The following is a 14,339-nucleotide window of genomic DNA, read 5'->3' on the forward strand; positions in this document are numbered from 1 at the left end:
TTTGAGATTGTTGGAACGTGGAGCCGCACTGAATTCAAATCCACACCATTCGGTTCCATCCATGTGCCAAGTGGGACATCCAATGCCTGTCGTATATAAGAAACACCATGAAATAGATTGTATTTTATTTACCTTAAACAGTACCTGATAATGTGACAGACCTGTGTTGAGATCACGTCTGCAGCGCTAATCACGCAACATGTCTCTTCCTTGGCTCCAGGGAAGCCCCAAAGCATCGAGAGCTCAGAGCGGGTCCAGCTGTCGGGGACGTACAACGTCCGGAAAGGGAAGCTCCAGCTGCCGGTCAACCGCTGGACCAGACGGCAGGTCATCCTGTGCGGCACCTGCCTCATCGTCTCCTCTGTCAAGGAGAGCCAGACGGGGAAGATGCACATCCTGCCGCTCATTGGAGGAAAAGTAAGTCGAAGTCGCACCACAACCGGGCACGACTTTCGGTTTTATGGTGATGTTATGTAATTTGTTCTTTTAGATCATAAACTCATAATGTCATATCACCAGTGGGTGACCTGATAAAGTCACTCATTGCCCTCTGCCAATGTCTCCCTGCGCAGTGAAGATTTGTCTTGATGACATTTCACCTTGAACAAATGTTTGTCCTTTAGTGACACCGAGGAATGCTTCCAGCTTTGATGGTTTTAGCTCCACGTCAAACGAAAATGGTTCAAGCCTTTTTTTTTTACGTTCAAAATGTGTTCAGTATTCTGCAGGAGTCCATTTCTAATCTGGAGTCATAATGCTGTAATGTTCACTGTAATGGATCACTGGGGCATTCAAATAGCCCAATTTCGCTCTTCATTTTTTTTCCCTCTTTTTTTTGAAGTGCCTCCCTAAAAATGACGTTTATCTGTTTATTGCTTTATGGATCTGTTTATCTGCAAGGCCACTAAATAAGCTCCAAGGGCTCTCCTGGAAAAAAAACAGCCCTTTTATACTTGCCTGCCTGACACAAAGTACACTTCAGACTCCGCCACACACAGTTTTTAAACATTTCACAGAGACACACACACAAACAAACAAACAAACAAACACACACACACACAGCATGTGACCTCTAGTCAACTATTCATCCATGCACTTGCCCCTGCATGTGCATGTGTGTGGTGAGTTGTATGCGTGCAAGTATTGTATTCAAACACATAACTAGTCAGCCATTTATTCGCAGAGTCCACGTGCTGGAGTGTGTGTAAGTCTGCGTGTCTAAAACGCAATTTCACATTTATTCTTGCTTATGTCACGCACATGTGTTCATTGAATGATCACCCATGCCTCATATATATTGTTAAGTGTGCTTCTGGTTGACTGGATTTGTCTACCCTGCAGCCAGTAAGCATTACTTCCTTCAACGGAAGCTGTTTAGAATGAGAGCTGATGTATTGAGACGTCCATGTGTCAGCTTTTCCTCGCCTCTTCCATTTATTGTGGAACTTTCAACTCCACAGGCACGTTATGGTGGTTATCATTTATATGCAGAGCAGGCGGGGGGGTTAATGTCTAATAAGGCTGCAATGTCACTCCAGTGTGCGTTTTTTGTCGTTCTGCAGGTGGAGGAGGTGAAGAAGCACAACCACTGTTTGGCTTTCAGCTCGGCGGGGCCTCAGAGTCAAACCTACTACGTCAGCTTCGACAGCTTCACGGAGCACCTGCGCTGGCACAGACACGCTGCGAAGGTACTGTGTGTGTGTGTGTGTGTGTGTGCGCGCATGAGAGTTCGACAGGTACACCGCCCAGTACAGTATGAGCTGAGAGTGAATGAAAAATCGCTCCTCTCTCATTTGAACTCAAGTAGGCCACAGCCAGAAAACCTCCTTTCTAAATATGAACAGGGACACGCATGTCACCAGCATCCAGAGGGGCCACTCAGAATAGAAGCCTGGATAGAAGCAGCTCGTGCACCAGTGACAAGCCTCGAAGCTAACTCCGGGCGGAAAAGCTTGGGTTTACAGGGTGTAGAGTTTCTCTTTTAAGACACAAGGTTAATTTGACTAACAAATTGCAGGTTAACGCACCTGCAGTGCAACTAGATTTACGCGATGATGTAATGGCAGGTCACTAACCTGTCGGACTTTCCCTCCACTTCTCCTGATTCTCTAATCCTAACAAGATTGGCCATTGAGTGACATTTGACCACTAAGCAGCGGGCGACACACACACACACGCACACGCACGCGCACACACTCGCACACAGTAAACCAGTTTAAGTCTTGTGCGGTAGTGATAATCCCATTTCTCTTTCTCTCTGTTCCCTCTCCACTCGTCTCGCCGTCCTCCCATCTAGATGGTGTCCCAGAGGATCAACTCGGTAGATCTGTCCTGCTGCAGCCTGGATCAACTTCCCCCTAACCTTTTCTACAGCCACGACCTCACCCACCTCAACCTCAAACACAACTTCCTGCCTGCAGACCAGCGGCTGCAGCAGCTGCAGAGGTACAGTGGCATCGTAAATGCACAGTGAACACACCTGAGGCCAAACTAATAGAAGAGGGAGAGGCAGGGAGACGGGATGGGAGGACCGTGTTACAGGTCGGGGCGGTGACAGTTCTGGGGCATTTTGGGGCATGATGAGACTCGAGAAGGTTTTGCAAAGTTTCTCATAATTTTATCCACAATAGGAGCTGGGCTGTTACACTAGGAGGGGTGAGGCGAGACACAGGCTCAACAGGTCATGACTGGCTTGTTTGGCCAGCTTTAGCAGCTTCCCTCTGCAATTCGTGAGCCATCAACCTGAGCAGTCTCGGACTTCGGCCATTGGCACATGGGGAACAAATAGGCTAGCCAGGACTGTGCCGTACCAGGCTAGGCAAACGAGCCCAGAGCCCAGAAGGGTAGATGAGTCTGCAGGGGAGCTTTTAATGTGCCTGGCCTCCTTCACTCTCCCTCTCTGTGGGCACCATCTGCTGCATGCTTATCATGGTCCCAGATTAAAGCCCACAGCCAAGACACGTGTGTGTATGTGTGTGTGTGTGTTCGCGTTTGTGTGCGTGTGTGCGTACAAATGTATTCGCATTCATGTACACAGTGGTACATGTGCATGTGTCACAGCCTTTCTTACTGAAGATTATCACCAGAAGATTTCGAGTGAGTGAATTGTGTGAATTTGACGCTCGGTTGTGTGTTAGCGATGTTCGCAGAATGGAGCGTCTGTATGTGTGCGAGGAGGAGAGAGTTGCTTGCTTGTATGCAACAGAAAAAAAGTGGCTGCAGGCTACAAATTTGGGGTCAGTGCATACAAAGTCTTGATACAGTATGGCATTCATTTTTTAAGATGACTGCACTGACAGGAATGTGTTATTTGTGTGTGTGTGTGTGTGTGTGTGTGTGTGTGTGTGTGTGTGTGTGTGTGTGTGTGTGTGGGGCTCTGGCTGTGCACATACAATCTTGCGTGCTTGCATGTCTTCCAGAGAAATAATTGAGAATGAGCAGGTCAAGATTTTTCATCATTTAAATTTTTTTTTCTTTTTTTAAATCTCAGAATAAAGACGGGTGTTAAAAAGGCCGACGATGCAAGGGGACATATCTTGTTTGAAAAATATAGGCTGAGTGATGCGCAGCTCCCCTGCTGGTCAATCGAGATGGCATCCATTTATCTTTGCCAAACCTAAGTAGGCTCATCCGCATTTGACCCAGCATGACAGAAAAAGAGGTCAGTAATGAGAAAGAGATGAATAGGTGGCTGAAAATAGAGCCGTTTTGACGGAAACGTGGAGCGGAGTTACTTGAGTACTCGCTTTGCCCCAGAGAGGCGGAAGTCAAAAGAGCTGGAGTCGGGAACAACAACGCTCTGTGTGCAGCCCCCATGCATGTGGGTGCATGTGTTTTGGTGTGGACAGTTGTGTGAGAGTCTGTTTTTGTTTCAGTATAAACACCGGCTTTCTCTGACATCTAACGTGGGGTCATAGTGCTTTGTGTTTTTCCAAGAGGAATGGAATGTGTGAACCTGCCACATGCTCTCTCTCTCTCTCTCTCTCTCTCTCTCCCTCTCTCTCCCTCCAAATGCTAACTGGTGGGTGATTTGCCAATCAGCTATGCATATAATCAGTTGTCTGGGATACGAGCTGTCTCCTCTGGCATGGGACTGGCTTCCCAGCATGCATCCCACTGAGAGACGGAGGTCACCACTCACTGAGGGGGAAATATCTGATGTTGCATGCACGTGGTGGAACCGTTGGTCCGTTTATTTACATAGGTATGATAGTCGAGTTACATTATGAAGGACATGAAAGAGAGGAGGAAGGCGAGAGAGAGTGAATAACGTTGGACAGAATGGTGTTAGAAAGATAGAATTTGAGATAAAAGAGGGGATGTGAGGCAAGTGAAATGGTTAAAGTCGCACTCATTTATTTTTTGGGCCGCTCGGTGGTCGCTCAAAACACAATATTGACCCTATAAAGTAGATATGGTCGACATTTTTGCAAGCAGTTGCTGTTTTACACATTCAGTTGACACAGAATAACATTAGCATTCGTTTAGTGTGTGTCTCTGCCCACCTAATGAATCCAAGTCCAATATCCACACTCTTTTTACTTCATGTTTGCTCTTCATCGAGTCCTGAGAGATACAGTATATCTGGCAGGCTTTTTTATTTTTTTTGTAGTTACAACAGCGAGACACGAGGTTGATGACAGCAGAGTTGTCGGCTGGAACACCAACACCATGCGATACAGAGGCGTAAAGGCTCTGTACAGCTGAGGGGAACTGCAGAGTCAGAGGATAATTGCACAAAACATAGTTTTGGGCAGCTTAAAACCCGCAGTAACAGATTGTTTGTTAGGTCACAACATTGACATATCGTTGCCTTTTTAAAGTTGAGTGTGGCACACAGGTCCTAGGAAAGCTCTTTGACAACATAAACACACGCGCTGCAGGCCTCTGACCTCATGACCGCTAGTCTGCTAACTATGGGGAGTCAGATCTTGTTACTAAAGTTAACCACTTATGTATGGACTTACTCCTCTGGGTAGTTTGGCTGCAATGAGATCTCTCCATCGCATGTTGTCCATGGCAACCTGTTTCGCCTCTCCCCACAGACAAGAGCACCTTGTCTGGAAGCTCCTCCCACTTTAAGACGCACCGGCTAGCAGGGCCAGATCTCGCTGGTTGTGTCTATGCAAGCTTTCATTTTTTTTGGAACAGAATGCTACTTTTACACATAAAATAATATATTTAAATTTGACTGAGCTGCGTTGTTGACATCAAAATCTAAAACAAATGTGCAAATTGTAAATAGCGAACCACTAAAATGATCTTTTACAATTAAATAAACAAACAAGGTTTTTAATAACAAACATTAATCGCTTTTGATGTTTTGTTTATGTTCAAGGTTACTTTGAATGATTTTAACTAATGATGTAGAAAAACCAAGATGTTACATTTGGACCGGTCCACATTTCGTGACGGTTGGTTGTTTTTTGGGACGATTCGGGCTTCACATCGCAGAGGAGTGCTGCGTATTTGTAGGATAATTGCGATTAAAAAAACGCGATAGTTTCATCCATTGACCGTATAAATAATTATGAGTGCAGCTTTGAATACACCTGGAAATAAGCGAGGAGAAAAGAGAATAGCATGGTCACACAAAACGAGAGGATGATACGGACCAGGGGAGAGTCTGAGAAGGGAGTGTGAGCGTTACTCAGCACATTGCAGGGGTTGATTTAAGGGTGGAATGGCATTCTCCCACCACTCTGTGCTGGAGTCACCCTCAGCTGGAATTACTTGGCCAGCCTAATCAATAGCCCTGACGTTTTGGTTGCCTTTTTCTCCGTCACCATGACATATAGTGCATGCGTGTGTGTGTGTGTGTGTGTGTGCGTGTGTGCGTGCGTGTGTGCGTGCGTGCGTGCACAATGGGAGGTAAATCAAGTTGTGCCAGTTTAAGCAGCTGCTCCAGCCCGAGGTGCTAATATGGCGCAGTGCCCATCTCCGGCTGGTCACGGCTGCTCTCTGAGCATGATAGGTGATAACAGGTCCCGAGTGTGTATGTGTGTGTGTGTGTGTGGATGGATAAATAAAGACCCCTCCCCTGCCACCACACCCGCCCTAGCGAGGGGGCAACCCCTCTGAAGGTCAACGCTCTGCCACATGACACCAAGCCAAATGCCACCGGTCACTGTGTTTGAATGAACAACACACAGACGTCGATGCTTGTTTTCTCAACATTCAGACGTAAAGGTTTCGGCAGGTTGTATATTCCTGTGTGTGTTTTTCACTTAAACAAATTCAGTGTAAGCTACACTTTGTTACATTGCCCAGATTCATTTATATATTTATGAATAACTTCCCCTCTCTTACAATATTCATGTTGACAAGATACAACTACGTCTCCAATCACTCGCTCACACTTCTGTTCTCTTTCTCTAAACTTGTATTCTCTACTTGCAGATTTTCTCGTCTGCGAAGCCTCAACCTGTCCAACAACCATATCGGTCAGTTCCCTTTGGCAATCTGTGACATCCCCACGCTGACGGAGGTCAACCTCAGCTGTAATTACCTAACCTGTGTCCCGGGCTCTGTGGGAGCCATGAGCAAGTAAGTAAGAGCAGGAAGTTACTGAGAACACAGAGCAGATGTTCACCCTGATGAGAATCAACGGTATTTATGTTGCAAGATTGAAATCTTTATGATCTTTATCTATCTTTGTCTTTTTTTTCAATACACTTATCATTGTAAGAATTTATTTATTCTTCCTGTGTTGGTTATTGTGCTGTCTCACCCCACCTCCCCCTACTATTGGCTTGTGATGTTGGTTAATTATACCACTCTTTCACTTATTGTGCCGGGTCGTTCCTGCTGAGTCGGGGCTAGTTCGAGCTTGCATTGATGCCATCTCGGGGCTGGGTGGAAAACCAGTGAATCTATTCAACAAACCAACCACCTAGCCAAATGTGGGCGTTACCTAGCAACGAGTGCATGGCATAACAACCACCATGGTTCACTTAGCTAGTTTCGACATGTGAGCAAACAGCAACACAACTTGCACAGTCATCTGTGGTGTTTGCCCGTGACATTTTGTCTTTTGTCTGTCATTGTCATTTTGTCCCTGGTCTGTTTGAGGTCATTTTCAAGTCCATGCCAGTCAAGTAGAAAGCACAACATTTATGTATATTTATTCCTTTTTAAAAGTTGGTTCAGCTTGTTATTTTGCATATTATATATATCTATTGTGGAAAATCCAATTTTGCATTGTGATGCACACCTTCGACTCCATTGCCAGTAAAACATCAACGTCCACTGCATTACCTTTTAAAAATGAATTTGTTGCTGTGTCCCCCAAAATAATCACAGATTTCTATTTCTATGCCAACATTTTCAATGGAGGATGGTGCAAATTAGATTTTGCTGGCCCAAAACCAATTTTTTTTTTTACTAGTTTTGGTTGGGCTCCAGTATCAGTCCCCTATGCCTGTGGGAAAATCTGTTTACTCACTTGTTTAAAGGAGTGTCAGCAAAAATATAAATAGATATTTCAAATGAATTGTGTCTTAAACCTGGTAATTCATGCATTATTAGGCAGAATCTACCCCACCATGACAATAGGGAATACATAGTCCAGTCTTGTAGTAGCCGGGTCACGACTGACTCGTGGGCAGGACATGTGCTTTAAACTCAAAGCTGAACATATCGCTATGTGTGTTGCAGCAGGGCTAGAAGAGAAGTTAATCTGCAGGAATGATCTGGTATGCCTGTAAATTCCTGAAGTGTCCAGTATGGCGTGTGTGCCGCTTCTGCCATCTGCTGGACATCAGATGTACTGATCTACGAATGCTGAAATCGCCTAATCTCGCGCTCCTCTGTCAGTTTGCAGACGTTCCTGTTGGATGGCAACAGTCTGGACGAGCTGCCCATTGAGCTGGGCTCCCTCCAGAGGCTCAGCTACTTGGGCCTCTCCTTCAACCAGTTCAATCACGTGCCACAGGTGCTGGAGCAGTTGGCCTCCATGGAGAAGCTGTGCATGGCTGGAAACAGCCTCGACACACTCACCCTGCAGAATTTCCGACTGCTCCGCGTCAAACACATCGACCTGAGGTATGGCAGTTTAGGCGGGTTGTTTACAAATATTAATAAAACTAAAACATGATTCGGAGATTATGTTGGGGTGTTATGTGAAGGAGCTACTTGACAACTTCTTAGAGAACAAGCATCACTTAAAGTCCCCAGTCATGCTTCTTTCCAAAGCCATGCACTCGATGACACATGTCATCCTACTAATGATGGAAACAAAACCAGCGAGAGGAAGCCAAAACCGCACGGAATCAGGAAATCATTTGCTTTCAGTGGCTCCATCAGGTCTCTTGCCGCGTTTGCAAAAGCACAGTGTTGGAGTGACTTGCACTATTTTCGAGTTAATACTTCAACCCCTTGCGACTTTGCTAAGATGAGGTCAGTCAATACATTTTTCCAGCGTTCCTGTTTGGGCAAAGATCACTCGGTATTTCTGATGAGGATGATGAGCGCTGCAGCTGTTTGTTTTGTGTCGATTTATTTCCAGAAATGTATCCTGAAACTATGACTCAATTAATCGACGGGTTTATTGTTTAATCTGACAAAAGTTAATTGATGGATTAATCGTTTAGTCTGGAAAATGTCAAAACACAGTTTGAAAAGCTTGACACAAGTTCCTGGGGTCAAAGAAGACTTTTTTTTTTAAATGTGTTGTGTTGGCTGCTTTTCTCATTTTCTTGTCACTTTAAATTCCACACTTTGAGTTCAACATTGGACAAAACCAGGTGTTTGACGATGTCATCTTGGGCTTATACTATTATATTATATTATGCATTTTGAGAGTATACTACCAATTAAGAAAAATTCTCAACAGATCAGTTCAAAATGAAAATAATCGATCACTAGTTGTTTCTTTTATCAAGTCAATGGGCATTATTATTTCCTAAGAAAGGGGGTAGAGTAGATGGAGATGTGAAGTGTTTAATATTTAATAGATGCATTATTTTATCTATGTTTAATATTTAATAGATACATTATCAATCATAATATAAAACACAGACACAATATATAATCTGTTTAAAAAATTATGAAGTGTTATCCTATCCTGCTTCTTTTCACATTAACAGAGTTTATAGACATCATCATTTTCATTTCATTGCAGTAGTTTTTATTTAAAAACGTCCCTTTTTGAAAGTCTGATGTTTAATATATTTATGCCTTTTGATATTTACATATTATCAGGTTTTGCTTTAGGTGATTTCTCATAAAGAAATGCTTGAACATTCAGCTATCACCTCTATGAGACAGAACAGAAGTTCAACACATTCACACACACACACACACACACACACTAAATCAAAACCGCTTCCTTCAGTGTTTCACACAGAACAACGTAGGACTAAACAGAACTCACGAAGCTGCTGCACAATATAAATCGGCCATCACCTGAGGCATGTTCCCTGCTTCATAAGAAAGGCCACAGCCTGTGCACTTCAACCTGATCCGATTGGCGCTGAGCCTTTGCCTGCTCTCTCTGTCAGGTTGAATAAGATCTCCAGCATGGTGCCGGATGAGCCTGACCTGCTGAGGCACGTAACCCAGCTGGACGTGAGGGATAACAGGCTGACGGAGCTGGACGTCTCGGTCTTCCCCAGACTGGAGGTGCTTCACTGCGAGAGGAACCACATCGCCTCCCTCAAGGCCAAGGGCGGCGTGCTCAAAGGCATCTACGCCTCCAACAACGGTGGGTTCGACACGCAGGCCTCCATGTGCGCTTGAGAAAAGACAGAGGGCCCCTTTCCTCATCTCACATCACCACCACCCCCTCTAAACTGAAATCAAAATAACTTGCATCTCACCTCCCAGATGTCCCTCCCTCTTCCTAAGCACCTTTATTTCCCCCAACGCTCTTCTCATCATTGCCGCAGTCTCATGGTCCCGCTCCATCATTCCTCTCTACCTTGTCACCACCTCCTCCTCCTCCTCCTCCTCCTGAACGCTCCCCACCATTTTCCGTCTACCTGCTTTTGTATTAGTCTGTCCTTGCTGTAGGTTAATGTGTTTGGATTTCTCCCTACAGCGCTCCGGCAACTGGATGTAAGTCCTGTGCCCTCCAATCTTACTTACATGGACATCTCGAGGTGAGAAAAATTCCACAATTGTACACACACACACACACACACACACACACGCATACATACACACAAAGAATGCAACGCTAATCAGAAAACTTTGCTTTAAAGATCTTGTAACTGCGTCGCTGAGTACCTGGTAAACTAATCTGTGAAAGTGTGGTAAAACGTTGACGTTAGAGGTCACCCTCAAACTGCCGGCCTCGATGGCTTCCTTGTGGTCAATAAGAGTACTTTCATTTCAAGTGCTGTACTCGTTTTATTTTTTTATACTTTTGAGACCTGGTGAGGGTTGTAATTATTATTGCTTTTTGTGTGTGTCTGAAACACAACACAGCTGAGACTTCGCTTACCTGAAAAAAGTTTATCTGAAATAGTACAAAATATGGGAAGACAGACAATTTCCAACCAGAACTAAAGATGCTGCCTTTTTTTAGCAGGATTGTTCAAATAGATGCAGCATCGCAGCACATCATATTCAATGTTAGGTATCTTGCTTTTTCAAACAGCACATTATTAACCATCGTCAACCCATCTCCTGCTGTAGGAACCGTATGGAGTCCTTGCCAGACTGGCTGTGGGAAGCTAAGAAACTGGAAGTTCTGGACATGAGCCACAACCTCATCACTGAGCTCCCGGCGCGGTGAGTCTCTCTCTCTCAGCAAATGTGTCCGTTAGCCTGTAAGTGGAGTCCATTGCTGCATTATTCTCCCTACCTTTTGCCGGCCAGTCATATATCCCCCATAGAGCCTCATAAATCACACGGATAGCCTGTAACCTCCGCCCATTCTCTTCCTCTTTATATAGCTTTTTAGAAGGTCAGATGCTGCTCACTTCCTCCTCTTCTTTCTGCCTCGCGTCGGCTCTCGTCCGACCCTCCTCCCTCTGCCTTTTCTCTTCTCATTTTGCAGATTTATTTTTTGCCCAATAAGTGTCAGGATGAATAATTTCAAAAAAACTAGCTGTCTCCTCGTTTAGCGAACAACGCGTCGATCTATGCATCTTACGCCACACGAGGTCCACATGTTCACCCTTGGTGTTCTAGTGCTGACCCAACCATCTGTGTACTCTTCACACCGCAGGTTGTTTTGCAGCAACAGTCTGAGGAAGCTGAGTGCAGGACATAACCAGTTGCAGAGGCTTCCTGAAAGAGTGGAGCGCCCTCTGCTGGAGGTTTTGGACATACAGCACAATCAACTGGTGGAGCTGCCCTGCAACCTGTTCCTCAAATCTAACAGGTAGCATTAATCACCAGCTGGAAGGGATTTATTGTTCATCAGATAGTACACCCGACATCTCCCAAGACGAATAAACAATGAGAGGGGGAACAGAAGATGAAGGTGAAGTACCGAAATTATTATTAGGATTTTAATCGAGGACGAGATGCCCGAAGGGCAAGGATGACAGGCAAATATAAAACAACCAACCAGGACAAGGTTGGCTTGGAGGACGAGGTTTAAATGGGGGTGCGGGATCATAGAAGTAGGAAGCCATGTAGAAGTTTGTAATTAAAGTGACATGTCGGTATTTTTTTTACATCCCTGCCTGAAGGAGCACAAACATGAGTCTGTACTTTAACTTTAACTTTCAGCTTACGGTGCGTAAATGCGTCAGCCAATAAGCTGGAGCACCTGCCACCATCCAGCCTATCAGAGGAGAGCCACAGCATCCTGCAGGAACTCTACCTGACCAATAACCGGCTGACGGATAAGTGTGTTCCCCTGCTGACGGGCCACACACACCTTCGTGTTCTGCACATGGCCTTCAACCATCTCCAGACCTTTCCGGCCAGGTAAAGAACTTGAATTTAGGATTTAAAGCTGTAACTGCTGGTTATTTCCATCAATATGTTGATTATTTATTGAATCGGTTAATTATTTAGTCCAGAGCCCGACCGATACTGGATTTTTTAGGGTGATACAGATGTCATTCACATACGCTGCAACAGGAAATAACCAAGGACACATTTATAATGTTTATGTTTACTGTGAAATGGTCTTCATACTGTATCTTTGGCACTTTTGTACTTATTGGTCAACATATGCACAGATATTAATATATTGGTTATTCATAACTGGCCGATATGTAGCCTCCAATTTATTTAACAAAAATAGTTCTATAAATCTTCAGTCCAGGACCCAAAGAGATTCCATTTACAAAGATTAAAATAATCAATTAGGCCAGTTTTCCTTGATGAATAAATAAATTGTTGTTTATTTATTTTCTGTTATCCAACAAATCTTAATTCTTCATCCTCGACTCACCCAACGCTTTCCCTATTCTTCAGTAAAATGGCCAAGCTGGAGGAGCTGGAGGAGGTGGACCTGAGCGGAAACATGCTGAAGACTGTGCCCACCACCATCATGAATTGCCGGCGGATGCACACACTCATCGCCCACTCCAACGCCATCGAGGTCTTCCCTGAGGTCATGCAGCTGATGGAGATGAAAGTAAGACGGTAGTAATACATAGTATTATATCTGCTCGTCTTCATGTGCAGTATATGCGTATGAGAGGCTGGAACTGTTTGTGCACGTGTGACACAAGGGCCTCTTCCTCTGTTGCCAGTGTGTGGATCTGAGCTGTAATGAGCTGAGTGAGATCACGCTTCCAGAGAATCTGCCCCCCAAGCTTCAGGAGCTGGACCTGACTGGAAACCCTCGTCTCAACCTGGACCACAAGACCCTCGAGCAGCTCAAGTATGTGACTGTTTCGCTCCGTTGCTGTTTTTACTCACAGTGTAAATCTGCACGTAAATCTGAAAATGAGGCTATAACCGATAATATAAACCTATAATTTTGCAAAGGAAGTATATTATTATTTATCTTAATATTTGCTCTGTCAGTGTGCATACATTTAACTGTTTGTTTTTAGTTTTTATATTACACAACTTGCTGATATGATAATCCAGTTTCCCAAAGAACATATTTTTTTATTTAAACTATCTTTTTATGATATATTCCACCTATAAATAACCTGAATAGAGTGCTGTCAGTAGCACATGTATCTTTACAGTGAATGTCATCTATTTCATGTTTTGTTGTTTTTCAGTAATATCCGCTGCTTCCGTATTGATCCGCCTCCAACCTTCTCGTCCAACAAGGCATCTGGTGGGCCCGCTGTGTGGAGTCATGGGTACACAGAGGCCTCAGGCGTCAAGAATAAGTGAGTGCAAATCAGTCAATACTGACAAAAACAACCACCGTCACACTGAAGCATCCCTAATCCCAGCCCCTCTTGAGAATGTGCATTGTTAAAGCCAGATGACTCATACGAAGGAAATATTAAAGCGCCGCTTATTGAAAACATGAATCACTTACACTCGCATGCCAAACATCTCTGTGTGAGTTACATCGCCAATTCAACACATGTGATGTGCACGTTTACAATAAGGGTTTAAGCAATTGCGCCTATTGTTTCCGTACTGGCGAGGATCAAAAGGCGCATCTGCTTTGATGACGTGGGTCCTGCTGTACAGCCAAGTGAATCAGAGAAGGCATTGTTTCCATGGTTATTGATGAGTCGGGTAGTGTGATCAGTATGTGAAGGACAAAGGAGTTTTGAAGCTCTCGTTGCTTTCCTCACAAAGCAGATACCTCTATGACGCTACGGCCCGTCTTGTGTTTTCTCTCCAGACTGTGTGTCGCAGCTCTTTCGGTCAGCAGTTTCTGCGGGAGTCGCGAGGCTCTGTACGGCGTGTTCGACGGGGACAGGAACGTGGAGGTGCCCTACTTGTTGCAGTGCACAATGAACGACGTGTTGGCGGAGGAGCTGCACAAGACCAAGAGCGAAGAGGACTACATGACCAACACTTTCCTCGTCATGCAGAGGTACGCGACAACACACATCGCCCGTAACATGTTACAAGTCTCTAGTCTAAACTACAGTCTGCACCATGAAATGATTGAGACGAGACGTTTAAAATATTCACTCCGTCCCCCTCTTTCTTTGCCACCATAGAAAACTGGGAACCGCGGGGCAGAAACTGGGTGGCTCAGCGGCTCTGTGCCACATTCGCCATGACCCCACCGACCCCGGTGGCTGCTTCACCCTCACAGCGGCGAACGTGGGCAAGTGCAAGGCCATCCTGTGCCGCGATGGAAAACCTCTATCGCTGTCGCTGATTCAAAATGTGGGACTCGAGGAGGAATACCGCAGGATCAGGCAGCACGGGGCCATCATCACCGAGGTAGAGATCCCAGAGTACACTGAAATCAATGTTGAGTACATTAATGGGAATGCAATCTT

The 14,339-nt window shown here is 44.9% G+C and overlaps 1 protein-coding gene across 1 annotated transcript in view; it reads left to right on the forward strand.

Moving 5' to 3' along the window:
- Positions 1-14,339, forward strand: part of phlpp1 (PH domain and leucine rich repeat protein phosphatase 1) — a gene marked incomplete at its 5' end in the record, with an annotated part of 40,268 nt that overhangs the window by 24,534 nt on the left and 1,395 nt on the right. Inside the window, 15 exons of the mRNA XM_079232120.1 lie at positions 221-417; positions 1,563-1,688; positions 2,297-2,445; positions 6,400-6,546; positions 7,816-8,043; positions 9,501-9,703; positions 10,040-10,100; positions 10,639-10,734; positions 11,174-11,329; positions 11,683-11,883; positions 12,379-12,541; positions 12,660-12,790; positions 13,143-13,256; positions 13,727-13,921; positions 14,052-14,280. Coding sequence (XP_079088246.1) covers positions 221-417; positions 1,563-1,688; positions 2,297-2,445; positions 6,400-6,546; positions 7,816-8,043; positions 9,501-9,703; positions 10,040-10,100; positions 10,639-10,734; positions 11,174-11,329; positions 11,683-11,883; positions 12,379-12,541; positions 12,660-12,790; positions 13,143-13,256; positions 13,727-13,921; positions 14,052-14,280 — 2,396 coding nt within the window. The remainder of the gene's footprint in view (positions 1-220; positions 418-1,562; positions 1,689-2,296; positions 2,446-6,399; positions 6,547-7,815; positions 8,044-9,500; positions 9,704-10,039; positions 10,101-10,638; positions 10,735-11,173; positions 11,330-11,682; positions 11,884-12,378; positions 12,542-12,659; positions 12,791-13,142; positions 13,257-13,726; positions 13,922-14,051; positions 14,281-14,339) is intronic.

Source organism: Taurulus bubalis (assembly GCF_910589615.1).
Source record: "Taurulus bubalis genome assembly, chromosome: 1".
In the NCBI taxonomy this organism is placed as follows: Eukaryota; Metazoa; Chordata; class Actinopteri; order Perciformes; family Cottidae; genus Taurulus; species Taurulus bubalis.